This window comes from Phalacrocorax aristotelis, chromosome 11 (assembly GCF_949628215.1).
Source record: "Phalacrocorax aristotelis chromosome 11, bGulAri2.1, whole genome shotgun sequence".
Classification (NCBI taxonomy): domain Eukaryota; kingdom Metazoa; phylum Chordata; class Aves; order Suliformes; family Phalacrocoracidae; genus Phalacrocorax; species Phalacrocorax aristotelis.
In genome coordinates, this window is record NC_134286.1 from 7953696 (window position 1) to 7977222 (window position 23527).

Below are 23527 nucleotides of genomic sequence, written 5' to 3' on the forward strand. Positions count from 1 at the left end.
TCCTCTTCTAATTCCAACACTCCCAAGGACACCAGGGGAGTACAATAGCTTTGATGGTAATTTATCACATTGCACTTCAGACAAGTACAGAGGCTTTTGCTCCATCAAGATTTAGCAAAGAAATAAATACTAACTGCGCCATGTGGGCATTCTGAGTTGGTGCTGGGCTGGATCGACCCATCGGGCTCTGGAGTGATGCTTGGGGACCCATGTACCTCCTGAACCCTGATTTCCCTTTTAGCCAAGGTGATGTCTGTTAGGCTTTGAGAGAAGCTAAATCTATAACCATCTAGTAACAACCAAGAGGGCTTTTCATGTAAATGTTTCCTTTCTTCCAGGTTGGAGACATAGTAGAAGTGAAAGCAGATGAGACTTTCCCCTGTGACTTGATATTTTTGGCCTCAAGCAGCATTGATGGGACCTGTTATGTCACTACAGCAAGTCTCGATGGCGAGTCCAATTTCAAGGTGATGGGGATGGATGGGGTGGCATTCAGGAGCCTGTGCTCAGGGGTACTCGGGTTCCTGGAGCTGCCACTGAAGCTGGCGCTTGCGCAAGGGGGTGTGTGCTTATCTGGAGGATGCTCCTGCAGAGCCCGTCCCTGTGGCCACATGGCTCTATTTACAGCTCTTCCCTCTGTTTGCTCCCAATGCATCAGCACCGAAGCCCCCTGGGGATTGTTTTTTTTAATGTTTTGTCTCCAACAGCCATGTCTGCTGGCACTGCCCCAAATTGTATCAATATTTATTGATAGAGCTTCACTGCCTTGTTGCCCATCATGGGAAGTGTGTTAATGCTTCCCTGCTCCTGCTCCTCATGAGGTCTGGTGCGTTGGTAAAGTAGTGCCTGCAGCTGCTTCAGCTCCCTTTCCAGTACCTGCCAATGTGTCTGCTACTTAACTGAGCTTTTCCAGTGAGACTTTTTGAGGCAGTATGTCTAGATTAATTTGGGGAATTTTTCTCCCGCATGAGAAAAACATTGCTTCTGGGTTTTTTGCTCTCCCTTTTCCTGACTCAAGCAGTGAAATGTAGTATTAGTCTTGCTCAGGATGAATCTCCTGTTCAGTTTATTTTCTGTATGTAAATAAAATAATATATTTATATAAAAAATATATAAATCCCCTCATCTCTAAACCAGGGAAAGTTTTGGGCATCCCAGTTTTGAGCCCCCCAGTTTAAGAAGGACAGGGAACTGCTCAAGCAAGTCTAGCGGAGAGCTACCAAGGTGATCAGGGGACTGGAGCATCTGCCTTATGAGGAAAGGCTGAGAGCCCTGGGTTTGTTCAGCCTGGAGAAGAGAAGACTGAGGGAGGATCTTATCAATGCTTATAAATATCTGAAGGGTGGGTGTCAGGACAATGGGAGTGGATTCTTTTCAATAGTGCCCAAGGACAGGACAAAGGGAAATTGGCACAAGTTGGAACATGGGAGGTTCCACTTAAACATGAGGACAAATCCCTTCCCTGTGCGGGTGCCAGAGCAGGGGCACAGGCTGCCCTGAGAGGCTGTGGGGTCCCTTCCCTGGAGACATTCACACCCCGCCTGGACGCGGCCCTGTGCCCCTGCTCTGGGTGTGCCAGCTCAAGCAGGTGGTTGGACAGGGTGATCTCCAGAGGTCCCTTCCAACTGCCACCGGTCTGTGATTCTGTGAAAGAAGCAGCAACAACAAAAAACTTATATACATCAGAAAGCATGAACATTTAATTGCACTTGTATTTGATAAATGTTGATATAGACACTAGCAACTACATTAGTAAGACTGGAAGATACTTCAAAATGACCTGTTTCCTTCCAGCAGTCTGAAGTCACTGGGAATACCATTGTTGGTCTGATATAATTTGTACAGGGTCTGTGGCTTGCCTCTTTATGGCCGGCTGTTAACTGGTACTGGAAGTCTTGTGTAGAAGCTGATACAGTACTGGTGCACCATAGTGGTTCCACTAATGAAGAGGAGTGGAGCTTTGAAGTGGTTTGAGGCAGAAAATAAATAACCATATTAAATAGGCAATTGCTTATTTGTGTCAGGTGTATTATATGCATGAGTTCACATAACTTTTGCAGTCTTGGCTCTTACTAACTTTTGAGTCTGCAAGTGTGATGCTGAATTTGTATATCAAGCGCTGTGGTGTTGTTTTCCTGGTTTGTGGATTCCTGTAGGTGACGGAGCTGTCTCCTGTTTCTTGACGAGCTGAAGATGAGTTTGAAGGGGAAGGGGGGGAATAGGTCTAACATCAGGAACCAGGCTTTGCTGCAAAAGGAGGGTGAGGGAAGCACACTCAGATACACACAAAACCTCATTTGCACCAATATCGACTGCATTCCTGGTGAGGATTTTTCTGGTATTTGGGGCATGTCAGGTTGAGGTATGGGAAAGATGCCTGGCCAAGTGAGACTGCAGCAGAGTATTAAAGGGATTTTTGTCAGGGCTGTCTTTGAAGCATGAATCTTCGGTCATACATTATCTAAAAGAGCATATGTTTTCTAAATACACTAAGGGACCCAGCATGTAAAGATGGTGGAATTGATTAGGAGGCGGCTTTGAAGTACGACTTGGCAATTGCATGGTGTCCATGGTGACAGGAGCGGTGGATGCAGAACCAGGCACAAGGGTTGGGTTTGGTACTGGGCACTGCAGGAACAGTTTTGTGTTGTTTCACAAAGGCTGTGATTTATACGAGAGATGCGGGTGTGTTTGTCTGTCTGCTTTCAATATGAAAAGCTAGGCAGGTTTCCAAAACAGCATGAAGATGGGTATTTATAATGCCGTGACTACAGAGTGCGTAACATAACGGTTCCTCCCGGGACATGCAAGGAGAGGAACGCAAACGTAAGGAGTGGAGGAAGCTTTTTAATGAATTTGTTTATGAGGATGGATCGAGGCAGCCTGCCGTGACTTGGAGCTCTGAGTAGCTCCTATAAATAGAGCCTGGAAGGCAGCGAGCGGATCCTTCGTGGGCTTTCCAGTTAATTGTGAGAGATGAACCTTCACAGCAGCAGCTACTAAAAATAGCTTGGAGTCTGTCAGCGCGCTCTGCCTGATCCCTGGGTGCTGGAGCTGGTGTCTAATTACCTTCAGGAGCGGGTGGGCAGGGGGTGCCCGGGAGCCCATTCACCCTGGGGACACCTGCAGCCTGCCCCCAACCCCAGTCGGGGCAGCAGCAAGTCCCTGGGGAAAAAACAAAGATGCTCTGCTTTTGGTACACGCCTTACTGAACAGATATCCATCAGCTCCTTTCCGCTACGGTTTCTCTTAAGCTTATTGACTTCAGTCTTTCACTGAGAGATGCTTCAGCTGCTTTGTGGGTGTGGGGCGAGGACTTGGGTGAGCTGCTCACGCTGACAAGCCTTTGCATGGTGGTATTTTAAGTAATGGGGAATAAAACTTGGGTACAGGCAATGTTGCTGGGGGCTCATGGTGACGCTGCCTGTGCTTCTCTGCTCAGACTCACTATGCGGTGCGGGATACCACCATGCTCTGTACAGATGAAGCCATCGATGCCCTCACTGCGACGATTGAGTGTGAACAGCCACAGCCTGACCTCTACAAGTGAGTCTGTTCCTCTTGCCCATCCTGCCCTGTTGCTGCCTGGTGTCACCTCCCTGCAGACACCTGAGCACCACAGGTTAGGGGATCTAACAAGTTAGAGTTCAGCAGAGACCAGAAGGTTTCCCAGGGCAGTGGTAAGCTGCTGGGCTTCTTCCATATGAGATTGGCAAAGCTGATGCCGCTATTCTTCAGGGCTTAGTTTCTTTGCAGCAAAACCTCCCCGGTGAAACACTTGTCGTGGTGTAATGAGCTATTTTTTGTCAGCTCAGCTGTAGTAATGGTCCCTGTGCCTATTCTTAGGCCATTCTACCTTCCAAGTAAAATGCATTGGGCCAAATTACTTCCAAGAGTAAGGTGTCGTTGTGGTTAAATCCCTTGAAGGAGGTTCGCTGGGATACGTTGTACTCTGCAATAGGGATGGGCTAGGGTGTGTAGGCATGGTCAGGTACTGCGGCTCAGCTGCTGGGTGGCACCTGTGGGCACCCCCGGCCATGGGGAGTGTGTGGTTTCTGCCTGTTCTGAGCACAGCATCCCCTCTGAAGCGTTAAACTCTCAGATGCAGTCATTGGTGTGTTTGTTTCTACTTCCTGCCAATGACTTTTTAGTATGCCTGTAGTAGCCCTTTAAAGTTAATGTGCTTGTAATACAAGTTTCTCTAATTTTTATTGCAGATTTGTTGGAAGAATTATCATCTACAGAAACAACCAAGAGCCCATAGCCAGGTTGGTCTTGCAGCCACCTTGCTGGCCCTCCTCAAAGAGGCTGGGCATCTGCATCAGATTTCAAGGATCTGAACTTGTGCTGCCATCAGTAGGGAATGGTTGTTCTTATTTAACCATTCCAAATACTTCATTATTAAGGGAGGCCTGTAGTTAACCTCTCCACTTACACTCTTTTGTTATGTAGTGATTTGTTTGAGCCCCCCTTGGGGAAGCAGTGCAGGACCACCCAGTAACGTCCTCCCCTGCTGATGGGGAACAAGTTTACCAGACAATTGCAAAAAAATTGTTATTTGAGGAAAAGCAGAAACTTAAACATCAATCAGTGTGTTTTGGGAAAAAATAAGCAAATAATGTTTAGGAAGTTGCCAAAACCAGATGGCTGTCACCGGAGTGGTGCCAGTGTGTTTTGTGCTGCGGTGGATCTGCCCAGCCCCTAAAAGCAATGGAGGGTCATGCATGGGGGTTTCGAAGAGAAATAAAGACACAAATGGGAGCAAAATAAGCTGTCGGCTTTGGTGCCATTAGTCAACAGTGCTGGAATAGACAGGTTTTCAGTGCTTTTAAAATCGGGTTTTTACATAAGTACTAGAACATATTAGATCTGAACATTTTGTACTTATTCCTCAAAAGCCTTACTGATAATCCCCTATTAAATTTGGAACTTTGAGCACCAAAAATAGTCTACGTAAGATGAAATGGAAATGTAAGTATGTAAAGAGAAAAACAAACTCAAGCAATGCCTAATTTAACACACAAATCAAGTAACTGGATCTTAAGAACATCTGTTTAGCTTTATAATCTATCTCTGGGTCTAAATTATGAAGAAATTTGAATGTCGAGTGATGTAACATTGTAACTTCTTTTACGTTTAGGTCCTTGGGTCCTGAAAACCTGTTGCTGAAAGGTGCTACCCTTAAAAATACCAAGAAGATCTATGGTGAACAGTTTATTATTATTTACTTAAATAGTTCTGATAAATCCTGACAAATGTAGATGCTCATCACTAAATCTGAAGAGGGAAAATACTTCTCTGCTGCCTGTCTGCCAGGGCTTTACGTTTGCATTCAGCGTGCAAGCTGACTGCAAAGTTTACAGGGTGAAAGTAGGAGATACTGGTTGTATCTGCAGTGCTGCCAGGCTGTGCAGGTTGTGTTAATGCACCGGAGCAAGCTTTTCTTTTTGCTTGGTATACAAAGAGCAGGGAGTTGTTCCCAAATCCTTTGCTGAAAACATGTGCTAAGGTCACAGTCCCAGCCACTAGTGATCAAGGGTGACGGCTGTTACAGAAGACTGATGATTTTTCTGACTGTATGTGATCCGTAGGCTCCTAGTCAGTGCTCTGGGATATAAGCACTTACATTACTTGGCAGCCTCGGAGGTTTCTGTAGTTGAACAGCCCTTCGGTAATGCCTCTTTCTTCAATTTGGGTGTAGAGTTTCATGTAAGCACAGATGCCCCTTATGGCTAAGTGCAAGTTGCGTCCCTCCAGGGCTGCGAGTCCCTTATGAGCCCTGCTTCAATACCCTTGTAGGAGTTGCAGTCTATACTGGAATGGAAACGAAAATGGCTTTGAACTACCAAGGGAAATCTCAGAAACGGTCTGCTGTAGAAAAGTGAGTATTTACAGTCAGCAAAAAAATCGGTAAAAGCTGCTGTGGGTTGGGTTTTTTTTTCCAAGGATGACTTGTACAGAAATAATACCCTAATCTGCTGCCTTTTGTTTCAGATGCTCTCTGATTGCATAGAAAATCTGTATATTTGATTAAGCATATCTTTCAAGAAGCTGCGTCATTTAGTAGCTTTTTTATTTAAAAACAAAATTAAGAAATGTTAAAATACATGAACTGACCCTGAATATCAGCACTGTCAAAAGCACTTGCTCTGTAATTCCCTTCTTAAAAGTAAGGAAACCTTGTTCCTGCATATTTGCATGATTTTCTATATAAAAATAGCTGCAAGAATTTAAAAAAGAAACCTATTTTTCAGATCTATCAACGTTTTCTTGATAGTGTATTTGTGCATCCTATTGAGCAAGGCTACTGTGTGCACAACTCTGAAATATGTCTGGCAGAGTAATCCATTTAATGATGAGCCTTGGTACAACGAAAAGACTAAAAAAGAGAGGGAGACATTCAAGGTAAGTGGATGTGCATTTCAGCACCTCCTCCAGCTTTATTTATTCTGACAGCTTTATTTAATCTGATAATGTCTTCTGCCAGCCGTGCAAGTCCTGTTCGCTCGCTGGAAGTACTGTCATTTCCTTCAGACTCTCCTGCTGTTTGCGTTTCTTTCTTTCCTGCCTCTCGTGCTTGTGCACAGTGATGCTTGTGTGGAGCAGGGCAAAGCATAAATATTATATATTATATAAATGCAGCAGTCAATCTAACCTGGATCCTTACCTGAACTTGATCTATCTTTCAGCTTTTAGTAGGTAAACTTAAATTGCTCCTTGTTTCTAGCTGAGATCAGAATGAGCCTGTAGCACTATATTCTAAAGAGGAATATACTTGAATAAAACATTGATTTAGTCACTGTGAAGCAGTGAGATATACTCTTGTATGATACACTCATAGATCTGCAGAAGACAATGAGATTTCCTACATTGAAGGAAAATGGAATTTGGCCGTGTATCTTAGCTGTATTCGGTTTCAGGTTGGTTTTTTCTATTTAACCTTAGAAAAAAAGCTCTCTAAAACCCCAGAGGTGTTGCTGTAAAGTGCTCCTGAGTTATGCCTGACAGGCACAGACTGCACCATCTTCTCTTTCCATTGCAGGTCTTGCGGATGTTCACAGACTTCTTGTCATTTATGGTCCTCTTCAATTTTATCATACCGGTCTCCATGTACGTTACAGTAGAAATGCAGAAGTTCTTGGGTTCCTTCTTCATTTCTTGGGACAAGGAAATGTATGACGAAGAAATAAAAGAAGGGGCGTTGGTGAACACCTCAGACCTGAACGAAGAGCTTGGGCAGGTCAGAACACGCTTTGTTTGCAGCTGCTTGGATGAAAATGTGGACAAAAATGTCCTTCCCAATAGGAACCCTTGTTGTGGCTGTCCCTTGCGGTCCCCTCAGGGCAGAGCTTCAGCCAGTTTGGTGGCACTTTCCATTTAATGTGATTCTACTCACTCTGCGAAATGGATAAGGTTATAAATAGTGCATGAAAGAGCAGGAACTGGGTCATGCCAATTGTTTCCATATTGGGGAATATCAGGCGCAGCACTCTGCATGTCAGGGTGGCTTGCTTTCACTGCTTCAATTAAAAATTAAAAATCCTCTGTCTCTTTGAGGATTAATGAAAATGTCTGCCCAGTCATCTTTGTGGGCATGCAGTGCACGTGCAGCCACGCTGCTGCTGGCTTTACTGGGGCAATTAGCTCAGCCTTCCCTTCTTGTCTATGTCAGGAGACACTGAGTGTGGGGTATGAGTAGTGCCTCCTGCTTTTTATTTTGCTTAAAAGAATTGAAAAAATTAGTTTGGAGCAGCGATTGCCTAATTCAAATACAGCACCAAAATGAAGGTCTCCCAAAGGAGGCAGCAGAGCTGCGGCAGCACTAGGAGCTACAGCAAAGGGCCCGATAAAGAGGATGAGGGGAAAACAAAGAGCCTCAAAACATATTTTAAGTCTTCAGGAGCTGCCTTCTGCCACTCGTGCAAAACCACTGGAAACAAAGGAGCTGCTCTGAGTTGCAAAGTAGTAAAACTACACAGTGGTGTCACTCATGTCAGGCACCTGTCTTTTGGGGGTCCAGGTTAGGATAGCAGCAATGTACTCATCAGTGTTGCCATGAATGCACTAAAATGCCCCAGCCTTTTTGGTTTTGAGGAGCTCATTCCCCAGCACATCGGGATGGGGGTGCAGTGAGGCAGCCTGCCTGCTCGCTTCTAGGTGGAGTATGTCTTCACGGACAAAACCGGGACCCTGACGGAGAACAGCATGGAGTTCATCGAGTGCTGCATAGACGGGCACAAGTACAAAGACTGCATTTCAGAGGTGGATGGCTTCTCCCAGACTGATGGACCCTTAAAGTATTATGGCAAAGCAGAAAAGGTAAGAAATCTGCATGTCGATGGCTATTAGGGTTTTGTGGTCAGCTCCTGGCCGGGTAAATACAGGAGAAGCTGGGGGAGGAGGGGAGGGTGTGTTTTGTTGTAAAACATGTACACACAAAAATCGCAACCAAGTGCTGCGAGGTGGGCTCAGTGCACGGCATTAAGCTGGTAACGAGCCCTCCCTCACTCCTGCCTAGAGCCGCGAGGAGCTGTTCCTGCGAGCCCTCTGCTTGTGCCACACCGTTCAGATCAAGGAAGCAGATCAGGTGGATGGGCTGATAGGGCATCCAGAACGCAAATACACCTACATCTCCTCTTCCCCAGACGAAATTGCTTTGGTGAAAGGCGCAGAAAAGTAAGAATATGAAGATGTTGGGTTTTTAATTCCTTCTCTCCTGGTGGGAGGGAGGTGAGGGTTATCTAAAGGTGGCAGCCACCTTTCCATGGTCAAGACTGCATCTCTGTCTGGGAAGCACATTGTGGTCCAATGCTGGGCCTGACCTGCAGCCCTGTGAAGACACGCGAGCCTGCGGGTTTAAATGAGCTCTCTGTAAAAGGGGATGCTCTGCGAAGGGCCTTCCCTGAGCAGCTTTCTGGGAGGCTGTGGTTTGCATTCACTACTGAGAGGAGCCCCAAGGTGCTGCAGTGCCTGGCTGGGGCAGAGGCTCCTTTGCTGGAGCCCACATGGCCTTGTGTTTTAATCTCTGAGAAATGGAGATCGGTTACTGTGTGCATATTGCAGCCAAATTGCTTCCTTGGCACGCAGTGGCAAAATAATGGGATGTGTTACTTTTATCAAACCCACATTTGAATCTTGCTGAAGGTGCTCAAGGCCAGGTTGGAAGCTATCCCTGCACATGGCAGGAGGGTTGAATCGGGTGATCTTTCAGATTCCCTCCAATCCAGACCACTCTATGTTCTATGCTATTGCCAGCACCTAAGCTTTAGACTGAGGTTGTTGCAGCTGTATATACTTGCTCATGGTTTGTAAATGTGCTGGAGACGCAGGGGACCGTGTCCAGAGGCTCTCGGTGTCTGTGTGCTGTAGTGCCCAGCTCTCTAGGTCATGCGGGCGGTGCCAGAACATCATTGTAGGCTCTGCACAGAGCAAGCAAACATCTAGCCAAGCTTTTTAGCTCATGCTCACTAACTTCTTTGCTCTCCTGTGCAGTACAGAAGGTGAAACATGAACACTGTTAATGTATAATATGTGCCAATGGGTGTTTTCAATGTTGTTCTGTCCTCTTGTTTATTGACAGGTATGGTTTCACTTTTCTAGGACTTCAAAATGATTTCATGAAAATACGAAACCAAAAGAATGAAACTGAAATGTAAGTGCTGCAGGGGCTGCTGAGGAACAGGGCCCTTAGTGCTGCACCAGCTCCTGCCTGGCTTAATCGAGTTTGGTCAATGTGGCCAACCTGGCAAGGTCAAAGCTGTTCCATGAGCGCTGTCAGACCGTGCTGATCTGCCTGAAAACTCCTGTCCTTTTTGCAACGCACAGCACACCAAGGTGCAGGCTGGAAGTCTTGCTTGTAAAAATCTGCTGGTGGTTTTAGTGACATCTAAATTCAGGGCCCTTGAGTGGATGCGGTCCCTTCATCCATGCCTGGCCGTGCACGTGGCTCCTGGGGTGATTGCTGACCTTACAGACAGTGACTGGGCCTCACAGTGGGATTCACTAAGCCTAAATTGCGTGATATGGCTCCCTCCCCTGTAACATTTTCCCCCTCCCAGGCTGAAAATAATTAGATTATACACTGTGCTAAAAGCTCATGGGACATCTGAGAATCACTGACCTAATCCCAGCGCTCTCCAAGAACTTGCCTCTACAAGCAAGTTTCACTTCTTACTTCCCTTATTGGGAAACTTCTTATTTAAATGCCAATGTTGCTGCCTGCTGAGCTGTTGCACGGCCTGGGGGCTCGGTGCACCAGTGCAGGGGAGCGAGGGGAGCACAGTCACGAGCTGTAACCCAAAGCTTTGCTGTCTGGTGGGAGGTCTCGTGTGTGCATCCACACCCTCAGCCCTGTGCTCAAAGCAATGCTGGAGGTTTTTTTACTCTGTTTTCTTGTGTAGTAGTTGTAAAAAGTACATTGCCCGGTGGGTGCTGTCACTCATAGGGTGTATTGATTTCTGCAGTGTGTTGCTAGTGATTTTCTGTCTTAAATAATTATTTTTCTCTTACTGAGTGCAAGCTCTGTTCTCTCTCTCTCTTTTTTTTTTTTTTTTTTTTTTTTTTTTTTAAGGTACCAGCTTCTCCATGTGTTGAACTTTGATCCTGTCCGTCGCCGTATGAGTGTCATTGTGAGAACCACCACGGGTACAGTTAAAACACATTTCTGGACTCCCATACATGTGTGCACATGTATACAAATACAAAACACATCCTCTGTTCCCGTACTGAGTGTGCATAGTGCCATGCGCTCTAACCTAGAGAGGCTAAGCTGTTAGGTTTTCTAAGCTGGTCTAATTAAATTCTATACTGGGTCTGGTTGGGATAGAGTTAGTGTTCACCATAGCAGCCATTGGAGGCCAGCAGCAGATTAGAGGAGGGGACAGGAATGGAGATGGTGAACAACTACAAGGGGAGATCTGAGACATTCCCCTGGGCAGGACGGGTTTCATGGGGATAGCAGACAAAAATTCAGAGGTCACCATCCTTCTCAAATATCAGTCCTATGAGGTATGGGATGCTGGTTTTCCTCTCCTCCAAAAGGTTGCCAAGGTTTCTAAATAGGAAAAAATACACTGCTTTGTCCAGCTTGTTGCAGAAAGCTTGCTCAGAGGCAGGTAGGGGCACCCCTGTTAGTGCGAGGCCACTTTTGGTAGGCAGCCGGGCTTCTAGCAGTTCCTTCTTTAGTCCTGCCAGATTTTCTCCCTCTGCAACATTTGCTAGCTATTGAATCTTTTAAGTCTTTTTACTGCTTGTGAATATGATAAACTATTTATAATTTGCTTCTAGGAAAGTTGCTTCTCTTCTGTAAAGGAGCAGACTCCTCTATTTTTCCAAGGGTGCAGCAAGAAGAAATTCATCACACAAAAGTCCATGTGGACCGCAACGCTATGGTGAGCACACATCTGAATTTGGCTGGCTCCTGGGGTCAGGAAAGCCTTATTCCAAAATAGGGATGTGACCTTGCTTTGGAGGGAAGTGTTGAAAATCTGAGTGTCACTTCACATTGTTTTGAAGCCAGGCTTCTTTCCTTTTCTGTTTCTTTGGCTTCCAACGTTCATTTGACTTTTGATGTACTTATATGGTCTCCATCGCAGTTGTGTCCGAGCATCTCCCAAGTAAGTTAAAAATGGAAGTAACAATAGCAGGCTGTTTTCTGCAGTGGGAGGAATAACTGGCCCACACAAATGTCGTGGGGACACCTGGTCTCAGCTCTCCCTGCTGGATGCATGCTTTTGGCTCTGCTCCTTCTCTCTTGGTTGCTCTCCGCCGTATTGCGTGCACGTAATAAGCATAACCACAGTTACTCTGATGAGAAGAAGTTACCCTATAAACAGAGAGAAATGGGTCTTTTGACTCAAGCCATTGCCATCAGGGTCAGTACTGACAGAAAGCACTGATGGTAGAGAAAAGCACTAACCCTAAAGTGAGGAGCTGCAGAAAATCTGGTTTTAGGGCACTTGTCCACTTAATTTTCTTTCCCTCCCCCTACCAGGATGGCTACCGAACGCTCTGCGTGGCATTCAAAGAACTGACTCAGAAGGAGTACGACAAAATTGACAGACAGCTTAACGAAGCTAAGATGGCTCTGCAGGACAGGGAGGAAAAGATGGCAAAGGTTTTTGAAGACACAGAAGCAGACATGCACTTGATTGGGGCTACTGCTGTAGAAGACAGGTAAAGAGGTCACCACCACCACCACTGACACTGCAGCACCTGCAGCTTCTCCCTGATGGTGCATCATGGCCCTGACTTGCTGTGGTGGAACTGAGCAGCCAGGCAGGTGCTGGAAGTGTCCAGGGCAATTAATTACTCCATGGTACAACCCATTACACAGTGCCCTAGTTGCTAAAATTGGCTGGTGTAGTAGGAATTAGGATTTATTAATGAAACTGCAGAAGTACTCTTATTTCTAGAGAGTGAATTAAGCACACTGTGTTAATTTGCACATCAAAACAAATTCAGTTTCGCATGCAGTTATAGTAATGGCATGTGTAAATTAAACTCTTATTCTCACAGTATAAAGTGGTGTTTTGGGGTTGTTTTTTGGCTGCAGATAAAAATTTGGGATTGCTGACTTCTAATCCTTGTTCCTGTGGCAGTGGTCTCTCCAGCATGGGAAAAATAAGTTAACTTGTCTTCAGCTGGTATCTCCTACCTGCAAGATAAGGGTTATGTGGGTTAAGTATGGGCCAACCTGAGAAATGATGTTTTGCTCTGCTTACAGGCTGCAGGAGCAGTCGGCAGAGACGATCGAAGCTCTGCATGCAGCTGGCATGAAGGTTTGGGTGCTGACGGGAGACAAAATGGAAACTGCCAAATCCACCTGCTACGCCTGCAGGCTCTTCCAGACCAGCACCGAGCTGCTGGAGCTGACAGCGAAAATGGTGGGGGAGGGTGAAAGAAAGGAGGATCGGCTCCATGAGCTGCTGATGGAGTACCATAAAAAGCTGATTCAGGACGTTCCCAAAAGCCGGGGAGGCCTGAAGAGGTAAGTGAGCAAGAGGACACAGCCCATGCATGTTTTGGATGCAGATATGCAAAGTGTATAGCTGGAATAGGACCATGTTGTGGCCCTGGGGAATGGCTACTTGCAGGCACTGCAGCTGGCTCCTTCTCATTGCTCATAACCTCTAGTATTAGTTGGTTTTGAACTTAATTACACAGTTCCCTTAGTGAAGAGTCCATGTTAAATCCAAGGTTTTTAAGACTTCTAAGCCCCCCAAAAGGGATGGGAAGAAGATTGATACAAAAGCAATTTATTTTCTGCTAAGATGATACAAGCAGCTACTAGATTGACTTAAAACCTGATTTCAAACACGTTCCTCATTGTTGCAGAAGCTGGACATTGAGTCAAGAATATGGCCTGATTATAGATGGCTCAACGCTGTCACTGATACTCAACCCTTCTCAGGACTCCAGTTCTAGTAATTACAAAAACATATTTCTACAAATCTGCTTGAAGTGTACTGCAGTCCTCTGCTGCCGGATGGCCCCTTTGCAGAAAGCACAGGTATTTACTCTACCTCTAACCATCTGAAGCAGTTCACTAGGTGATGCGATGCACATTTAATCCATCAGCTGGGACTTGACCTGATGATCTTAATCAGCTAGGACTTCTCCAGGCTATGTGTAAACTTCGTCTGAGCTTCAGAGTGTGATGGGAACACACCAGTCCTTCAAATCTGATCATAAAACCTTTGTTTAATGTGCTCGCAAGAAGCTACAAACCCGAACCAGCTAGGAATAAACAAAACCCCTGTTTGTTTACTTTTCCTTTCCAAATTTGTCAAGTAGAGTTGTGACTTCCTCACACTGGCTGATGGTATCCGAGCCTGATAAGTGGCGTGTTTCTGCCTATCTTCCACGGGAGGGTTTCCTGCCCCCTGAAATGCGTGAGAGGTCTTGTCTTTGGGAGAGCGGGGTCTTGCAAAAGGGAAGGGTGGGATGCTGCTGCCTGGGATTTGTTTATAAATACTGTCCTTCAGCCTGGATCTTGGCTTTTCCTCTGGTTGGTGACTGCAAAGGATGTAATGAGAGCTTTTATTAATCTGAACTCTCTGGGTGTTGTTTTGCTGCTGTAGAAGCCTGGTTGCTTGTCCTGGGGGCTCTTGCAAGTGGGGCAGTGGGGCGTCTCTGGAGGCTTTTTAACAGAATTTTTGGTTTCTGCTGCTAGCCTTTTCTTAAAATCTTTTTAGATTGTGCGAATGGTGAAGAACACAAAAGGGAGCCCGATAACACTCTCTGTAGGGGATGGTGCAAATGATGTTAGTATGATTTTGGAAGCACATGTTGGAATAGGTAAGGCTCCTGGTAACACTCATCTGACACCACACACCTGTCTGTTGTTGCTGGGGTTCACTGTTGAGGCACAGTCAGTATTTCTGATTGCACGTGGCTTAACTGATCCCACTGAAAAATGCAGAAAGCCTGCTTTTGCTTTCTTTGGAGCCAGGGTCTGACTCCAGATAAATGCTTGGGATCATCATATACTGCTCACCTTTGATAGTACTACTCTCTTTATTGGTCATAAACTGTAGGTTGTGCTCAAAAACTCTGTGGCCAAAATCAAGGTAGCAAAGGTTGCTTGCTGGTCAGGAAAAAAAAAAAAAGCACAAGCAGCAAACTGATGGGTGATTACTGGCAGTTGTTGCAAAGGCAGAGCAACGAAAATATCAGACTTTGTTAGGGCTAACCGGTCACAGCTGCTAGTAACTCAACACTGGGGACCTGCACATGTTTCCTGAGGGCTGATGCTGGGTTATGTTGTTTCTGCCCTGTGTGTATGATTGACATCAGGCTGGAAACTATCCTCCTTTCAGCAGATTAGTGTCAGAGATACGGGGAATACTGGACATTTTTTTTTAATACTGCTAAAGAAGGGTTGATGTAAGAGGTAAGGGCAGCCTCTTTATTTGGGGCTGTTAGAAATGCTGCGGTGCCCTCTAATGAATGGGGTCTCAGAGCAGTTCATTTGGATATGGCTTTTGAGTGAACAAAACTGTCTGTCTTGAGCTCTGCTCTGCAGGGATGTCTCCGGAGGCTGAGCATCTGTGATGAAATAACTAGGTTGTGTTAGATACGGGCAAGCCTGTGGGGAAACCAATTCATTATCTTTTATCAGGCTTGCTTAGATACTCTTTACCACGTTCTCTTATGTAGGAACTCAGACAGCAACCTAAATATAGCTTAAAAACTCCAGAGGCAGGTCTGACTGTCGTGGAGCCAAAATCACGCCAAGTCTTGCAGCTTGTTAGTGTTTTGCTCTCCTGGGGCACTTGAGAAGGAAATAGGGCCTTCATCATGGCTTCAGACACTGAGTGATGTGAACAAACTTAGTGGGTAGCATCAGTACAAATTCCAGTCCCTTTGGGATTAACCCCTTGCCAATCTTCTGTCTGCAGGTATAAAAGGCAAAGAAGGACGGCAGGCTTCCAGAAACAGCGACTATGCTGTGCCAAAGTTTAAACATTTAAGAAAATTGCTACTAGCACATGGGCATTTATATTACGTGAGAATAGCACACCTTGTACAGTATTTCTTCTATAAGGTAAGGATGTCTGTGCAGCTTATTTCTTTATTTATACTATGGGTTTCTTTGAAAATATAAAAAAATAGTAAACAGGAAAAAAATATATAGAATATCCTGTGTCTCTGTTTTCCTTCCCTAGAACAGGCTGTGTGTCTACCATGTGCCTGTCAATTGAAAACAGTGCTTACAGGGGAGTGTGAGCGTCACTTTCTTCCAGCGTCTTCTGCAGATACTAAGAGCTCATTGGATTAGTTTTGTGCTTGGTAGAAAAGAATGCTGCAGCTTGACTGATAATGTAATATCAGACACTAATATCTGATAACAGGAAAAATTATTTAGATTTAGGTTGAGAAGTCAAGTGCTTCCCTGCTAACGATTTTTCTTTCATGTTCCTAGAACCTTTGCTTCATTTTACCGCAGTTTTTATACCAGTTCTTCTGTGGATTCTCACAGCAGGTAACTTCCAGTAATGTGTCTACAAAGCTAGGATAAAAAGCAAGTGGCACAATGAGGCTTCCTAGCAGAGACTTGGCTTTTGGTGTCCTGTCTCTTCCTCACCTTGCTTTAGAGGACAGTAGGAGCTGACCTCATTGCTCAGCACCATATGTGGAGCATTTTGTTTTTGAGACGCAAAACTGAAAAGAAAGGAATCTGCTTTCTTTCCTTTCCCATCCACCACCTATGGACACCTTCCTAAAATAACAAGGGAGGGGGTTTAGCTGGTTTGCCAGCACCTGGTTTTGCTACTTCTCCTTCTCTTAAGAGAAAAAGTTTTCAAAGACTTCCTGATCTTTTCTCCTCTGTTGCATTTCCCTGCATTAAAGGTGTCTCTCAAAAGGAAGAATAGTTTATTCTTTTATGACAGCTCTTTAAAAAAAAAAAAAAAAAAGACACATGATGAGTGTCATCAGAGCCTTGCTGAGTCCAGGTGAGCGTCAGGAGGACAGATCCATCTGGTGGGTGGGCTCACGTGCTTGAAGACAAGAGCTTTGGCTTTTGTGTCAACTTACGGGCTTTTGTGTCTATTTGGGCTCGAAAGTAACAGTAAGGAAGAGTAAATGATAGGAAATAATTCTCTGCTTGTCTCAGCAGAACCACTTGCTTGGTGAGGTGGTTTTTTGGTTTTGTTTTGGTTTTTTTTAATTAAAAAAAAGAAGCCATAGTTCCTCTAAAGCAGTCTAGTCTTGAGAGTGTCACAGAAGACATCAAGTATATTAATAGAAACATCAGCACAAGAGCAGCTACAGAAGAGCTGTGATAAGGGCTGTTTAATCATGTTTTTCTGGAGAATGAGCTGGAGATCAGACCAGCCAGGTACAAAACTTCCCAGTAGCAGGAGCGGGGTCCCAGACATGCAACCTGCAGGTGCCTTGGGCCCCCTGGCATCGCCCGGAGCATGACCCCTGTTGAATGAAACTCCTATGTGGCTATTACAAAAGCATGTATCTGTAGGGTATGTATGGAGGCAAGGGCTGGAAACTCTAAATCTGTTTGTGGGGAGACTTTTAAAATGGAATTTGTCTCATTTTACCTTTTCTTCCTCTTTTAAGCCACTGTACGATGCTGCTTACCTTACCATGTACAACATCTGCTTCACATCACTACCTATCCTGGCTTACAGCCTCCTGGAGCAGCATATCAGCATCGACACGCTGACCTCAGATCCACAGCTGTATATGTAAGTAGCACTGGGCTGGGTAAGCCAGCACCCGACTTGGTTAACCACAGTTCAAGTTTTGTTAGTGCAGGAGTGTAAGCAGGTGTACCTGTCCTGTGTTGGTGGTGATGGGGTTGCCATGAACTGCAGGAAAGGCTGCTTCTGTCCCTGCTGGTTCTGCTGCTTCTGCGTTAGAGCTGAGCAATGTCCTATTTACTGCCTTTTTCTACTTATGCTCTCTAACAGTATCTGGTCTAGCAAGTTGCACTGCTGTCTCTGTAAAAGATAAACCCTATGTGGAATTCTCCATCTGTAAGAAAAATCAAGCTGCAAGTGTGGGCAGACCTTTCATTCATGTTAGCTTTGAGGCAGCACGAGCCAAGCACATGACAGAGCATGTAATGGACAGAGGGGAGATGTAGTTTTCAGGAGAAAAAAGATCCATTCATTTTCAGAAAGACAAATGTTCCTGAAGCCCAGCTCAGACAGGTAGTTTCTCAGCTCGTCTAAATGGATGTCCTCCCCCACACTTACCCTCCACAGGGCAAATCCCCATATCAGAGCCTGTTACTGGGGACCTCTGCTCTTCGATCCATGTGCTCTGTGTTTTCTGTCATGTTGCCCACAGAAAACCCAGTTTAAGAGGAGACTGTCTTTCTCTGCTGCTTGCTTTCTTTCCTTCTTTGGTTGCAACTGAGGGGAGCTGCAACATCCCACGGAAACCAAGATGCTTCCCATCTCCCCCCCACCCTGCCCACGCACACATGCTTGTGTGCAGCCTTTTAGTAAGGACTAAGGAAGATGCTTTTTTGAGGAAGCCCCTGCTCATGCCTTGCAGTTGCTAATTCCCCTGCCTGGCAGTAATCTCAGTGCTGATCTCACCCCTGTGGAGAGAGACCAGGTCGGGGCTGCTCTGGCCAGTGCCCTGTGCAAGCCCTGTCACCATCATACAATGCTCCTCAGCCATGGAGGAGCTGTGTGCAGCGAAGTCATGCTCAAGCCAAGAGTGTTGCCTTTGCAGGGACAGTGAAGGGAATTAGGTACCTAAAGATGTTGTGTGAAAGTTGCTTTAGGTATAGAAAAATCAGCAAATGCAATAAGGGCAGTAAGACTAGGAAGGGGGCCTGGGTGCTTTTGAAGTACCCAGATCCATGATTGATTAGACCTCTGTGTTACTCCATTCATATGGCAAAATGCCACTGCATGTATTTCTAAATAAATTGGTAATTGAATATTATGCAGCATAGACAAATAACAGCAGGCCCCTGGTGCATTTGCCACTGGGCTGTCTGATCTCTAGGGTCTTTCCACTGAGGGAAAACAGATTACTTTAAAATAAAGCTACTATTTAAACTAAAGCAGATAGCTTTAGTTTGAATATTCATGACTGTGCATGCGCTGCTGAATGCAGAACAACTGCTGTGCCTCCGCTGTGTGAAGGGCTGAGTTGCTGCAGTGCAGATCTCTAATCTGAGGCACTGTAAAAGCCTGTTTACGATGAATGCTGCAGGACATAAATGCCAATGCAAAACAGAGCTTGCAGTGAGGAAGTTGGTTGTATTTTCTCTCCTTGCAATAAAACCTACTTACAGTCTGAGCAAGAATCTGTGCTCCTTACTCATACCTAAACTGCAATATGGTAGAGCACTGCCTCTACAACATGGTGCATAGGATTCGGTAGGGCTTGGTTTTAGAAACTGCAATTATAGGAGCCCAGCACCACACCAGTTTGCAAGGTGCATCTTGCTGAAAATGGATGTATTGCTTTAACAGTTAGGAAGGAAAATGAGAAGAGAATGGGGATTTTTGGTTTTGCTTTTTAACATGCTTTTATGCCTCATCAATCTGCAAGTTTTATAGAAAGTAATCAGAAAAGAGAATGAAGCAGGAAACTTTAACTCCCTGCTGCCCTGATGTCCCCTCTCTTTTCCCTGGGCTTTGCCTGCAGTCTGTGCAGAGCTCTGCTCATAGCGCATCCATTCGCTGCTGCTGCCTCCGTGCCAGATCTCATTCTATAATCAGCCACAAGCCTCCTGCTACAACCCCCGTGTTAAAAACACCCACCATACAATTCAGGAGGTTATTTTCAGCCTGTGCAGAAAAATGCCGCTTCCAGAAATGGGACTTGCAGAGCTTTGATCAAAGAGGGACTTAGTGCATCCAACAAGAAAAGGGAAACGCCACAGATTTGCTGCATCCTGTACAGCTGCTCTTTGGCAGTGCCCTGCTTTTAAAGTTCAGCAGTTAACGTCAGGTAGCGTGGGCAGTGCAGGGGCTGTGGGGGAGGCTCAGGACAGCATTACAGCTGCTTGCTTTGGGCTGGCTTGGACTTTAATCCAAGTTACCTAGAGGAGAAGACAAAAAAAAAACCAAACTAATATGCTGAACCTCTTATAATTTCTCACGACCAGCAGCTGCATATGGCAAATGTTGTTTGTCCTGTGCACTGGCAGATATTTGTGTTTTGCCTCCTTGTCCCCTACAGCAAGGGCTTGCTTCAGAGCCCACTGATCACCTGGCTGCAAGGGGCTGTGCAGTGCATCCTAAATGTGATGGTGATGTTCTTGTTACTCCATTTCTTGGCAGGAAGGTTTCGGATAATGCAATGCTGCAGTGGAGGCCGTTCCTGTACTGGACCTTTCTGGGAGCCTTTGAAGGACTTGTGTTTTTCTTTGGGGTTTATTTTCTTTTTCAAAATTCATCATTGGAAGATAATGGAAAGGTAACACCACCAAAACAAGAAAGAGAAAGATGAGTGTTTCTTTTGTGCGCTGCCTCTTTTATACGCTTGGCAGGGAATATCTACATGCTTAATCTGTGCAGTGTGTCTTGAGTCTTGTCCAACAGTGTAGCCTTGCTTATGGTATGATTTTGCAGCAAATGCTTTAAATGAAACATTTTCCAAATTTCCGTGGAAACAGGGCAGAGCTGGTTATACTCACTAGGTAAAATAACTAGTCTTACACGCAGCTTATTCCAACCTGCTGAGCTTTGCACAGCGCTTTTCCACTCTTCTGCATGGTCCCAGGTGTTGGCCCAGGGCAGGAGCAGTGTCCATCCTTCCCACCAGTGTGCCGTATGAAATTTGGCTTGTGTTCAGCTGGTGATAAGTGACTGAATTATCCCACCTTGATAAGATGCTGCTTGTCAGCGCAGACATGGTACAGGGCTGCTTGTGTGCTGCACCTGCCCAGGGCGTGATTTCAGCCCCCCTCCTCCCTTTGCGACGGGGGACGGCTGGTGCTGAGGTTTTGCTACCATTTCAAAGCCAGCATAAGTTAGCACTGCTGTCAGAATGAGCAGGCTGTTCTTCTCCCTGCTGCCTGCTTGCTTGTGCCTCTTGTGTCAGGACAAGCGCTTGCATCACCACGTGAGCGAGGTGTGGAGCTGCTCTGAGTTAACTTACACCAAGTTGGGGGGAGGTTGATTATTTTTTTGTCTCTTTTCTCTTTTTTCTTTATTTTTGTTTTGGTTTTTTTGCTAGTTAACTGAGTAGAGAGCAAAGCATTAGTGCAGTGCAGCTGCCACATATAGTGGCCTGAGCTATCTTCTTGTCAGGTCTAGGCTGATGAAAAACTTATTTACACCATCATTTGTGACCCTTGAAAATACCTTAGCTTTTTCTAGTGGCCAACACTTGGAGAAAAGCTGATGAAATTTGTGTATGTGTATGCATATGTTGCATCAATGCCAACATTTATGGCACAGCTGTAAGTAGTCAAGCCCCTGTGTTGTAGATTCAGTGCTTTTCTGTATTTGTAGCCATTCTTTGTATTTGAATAAAACATGAAGCACTGATATGTTCTGCAAATGCCTCAAGAGGTCAAGTCTGTGGCACTAAAATAAGATCTGTGGTTATGTCCTGTTTTGTAAACACTTATGCCTGTAAGAACTGCTACCAGCAATTGTTCATAATATCCATGTATGTTTGATTGACTCCTTTTTCGCTCCTATTGACTTTAATTTTTTTGCATTTTTTGAAAACTTTTACATTTCACTTTCTGTTTTAATGTATGCATTCAGATCTTGACAGCCTTTGGTAAGCATCCCTCCCATTCATTGCCATCATTTGGATTTATATACAGTATCTGCTTTTCTTTGTTGTGCGTAGTCACTAGTACCCGCAAAACAAACCAGATGGAAAAATACCCATTGGTGCATTCTGCAAATGGGACTAAAGCGAGACGATGAGCGAAGGTGTCGCAAGAAAGCAGAAACTGAGTAAATTACCAAGAAATCATGAAACACAGGTTGTGCAATGACTTGTATCCTCAATCGACATTGCTGTTAGTAGGAGGTTGTACCTGTCACTGTCCCAACTCTGGGTCACCCGTCCGTGTGGCACTGCATGGCACAGGGTAGTGTAGTGGGTGGCGAGTTGTCGTGCGGGGCGCCCGGCGCCTCTCCCAGCATCAATTCCCTGTAGCAGTCGCTCCATCCCGTCCTTCCTCTCCAGTCCCTGCTTGCACCCCTGCCCTCATCGTTGTTTCTGTGCCTCTCCAAGGAGATGGTCTGAGACACCTGTGGCAATGTAATGTTTTTTTCAGGTTTTTGGGAACTGGACCTTTGGGACAATTGTTTTCACTGTGCTGGTGTTCACCGTCACTCTGAAGGTTAGGCTCTTCCTTCCTTTTTCAGTCACTTATTTTTGCAGTCATTTTCTTATCCATATGTATGCACTGTAAAATCATGCAGTAAATGTGTTGAAGGTCAAGTTTCTATTAATATGTTTCGAACCATACTTAAATCTTCTCTTCCACAGAGGCAGAACTTGCTTATTGACCACTGTCCTTTGTGTAGTCTCTGGTCTGTACTCCTGGGCTGTGCTGGTCTATAAGTGTTGGTTTTGGTTAAATTATTGTCCTATTTTTTGCGTGCTTCTGAGAACTGCAGTTGGCTATGGTTGACTTTTCCCCCATGCTTTCACCTCTTGGCGTTCAGTTCCAGCAAGAGGAAAGGAATAATAGAGAACTTGGACTTGTCCACCTTGTTTCAGACACCTCTAAGCACCAGAGGGATCACAGAAACATACCTGTCAAATAACAATAGTGAATTTGTGTTGTTTCATGGAGCTTTCCAGAAACGAACAGTTTGCATAAGGCCTTACAAAAGGCCTTTTATGTTTTGTTCAGGACAGCAGATGATGGCAGGAGGCAATTACAGTGCCCGGAACCTTTAGACATTTCTCTACTGTAGCATCAGCGGTTGCATCAAATGTATTCTGTTAAAAAGTGTCAGTTAAAATTAGAAACTTGCTGTTTCCCTGTTGAGACTGTGCCAATGTGTAGATACTAAAAATATTTTCCCTGGTGCACATTTGCAGAGAGGTAGCTGTTTGGAGAACCTTCAGCCTTACTGTGAAAGCAGTCTGAAATTTCATATAAATACAATCAAGTACTCTCTGCGTCTAATGCCTGTTCTTTTTTTTTTTTTTTTTTTTTTTATTCACACAGCTAGCATTAGATACCCGATTCTGGACGTGGATGAACCACTTTGTGATTTGGGGCTCCCTTGCCTTCTATGTCTTTTTCTCGTTCTTCTGGGGAGGAGTCATTTGGTAAGTATCTTCTTCTTTCCATGCTGCTTTCCTAGGGGAATGCCCTGCGCCACCTTTGCGGGGGATGCGGCTGCAGCATCCCCTCAGTTGGGCTATCGAGAGATTGCAGATGGCAGGGTGTATGCAACCATGCTCCTTTCCCTACTGAAGAGATGGCCTAAAAGCAGATAATTCCCTGGTTGTCATCCAGGTGCTCGGTTTTGGCAAGAGGTGATTTGCTTTTCTGCCCGCGGGGTTATTTCTGGTGCCGAGGCCCTTGTCTTCATTGGGAAGTTCCCGGGTAAATATTTCAGGATCTGTTTCTGCATGTGGATGGGAAAGAAAGGAAAAATTGAGGGTGGAAAGAAACTCTGTGATATAGAGGAAAGAAAATATAAGGCAGATGCAGAGCAAGAGGACCTGGCACAGTGGGACAGCTTAAGGGGGAGAAATAAGCAGGAGAAAGCACAGATCCTGCTGCTGAAGTCCTGGATCTGAGTAGGAGAAGAAATTCTAATTGATTTGAGTGCAACCAGGATTTTAGACTTCATGTCTTACAAAAGCAGGCAAGCAGTAGTACATTAGAAATACTATTCGTTTTCTGTGTCCCATACTGGAGTTAGAGGTTCATGCTGACGTTCACAGTAGACAACCTCTCCCATTTTACACCTGTGCTTTCCCATGGGCTAGTTCCATGGGTTATTGGCTAGATCCTTGATCCAGCAGCCTGCTAATAAAGATGTGGAACTGATTTCAGTATTTTAATTGAGGGTTACAGGCTTTGTTTAACTCTTCAGTGTTCCTA

The 23527-nt window shown here is 45.2% G+C and overlaps 1 protein-coding gene across 4 annotated transcripts in view; it reads left to right on the forward strand.

Annotated features, from left to right (window-relative positions):
- Window positions 1-23527, forward strand: part of ATP11C (ATPase phospholipid transporting 11C (ATP11C blood group)) — a 59073-nt gene that overhangs the window by 26579 nt on the left and 8967 nt on the right. For all 4 annotated transcript variants that reach the window (XM_075106733.1, XM_075106731.1, XM_075106735.1 and 1 more), the window contains exons 6-27: window positions 339-467; window positions 3443-3546; window positions 4218-4268; window positions 5141-5205; window positions 5800-5881; window positions 6255-6405; window positions 7043-7240; window positions 8158-8319; window positions 8519-8676; window positions 9581-9652; window positions 10571-10644; window positions 11287-11390; window positions 11993-12174; window positions 12725-12988; window positions 13336-13510; window positions 14196-14298; window positions 15402-15547; window positions 15926-15985; window positions 17080-17207; window positions 19773-19908; window positions 21734-21799; window positions 22640-22743. In XM_075106733.1, coding sequence (XP_074962834.1) covers window positions 339-467; window positions 3443-3546; window positions 4218-4268; window positions 5141-5205; window positions 5800-5881; window positions 6255-6405; window positions 7043-7240; window positions 8158-8319; window positions 8519-8676; window positions 9581-9652; window positions 10571-10644; window positions 11287-11390; window positions 11993-12174; window positions 12725-12988; window positions 13336-13510; window positions 14196-14298; window positions 15402-15547; window positions 15926-15985; window positions 17080-17207; window positions 19773-19908; window positions 21734-21799; window positions 22640-22743 — 2714 coding nt within the window. The remainder of the gene's footprint in view (window positions 1-338; window positions 468-3442; window positions 3547-4217; window positions 4269-5140; window positions 5206-5799; window positions 5882-6254; window positions 6406-7042; window positions 7241-8157; window positions 8320-8518; window positions 8677-9580; window positions 9653-10570; window positions 10645-11286; window positions 11391-11992; window positions 12175-12724; window positions 12989-13335; window positions 13511-14195; window positions 14299-15401; window positions 15548-15925; window positions 15986-17079; window positions 17208-19772; window positions 19909-21733; window positions 21800-22639; window positions 22744-23527) is intronic.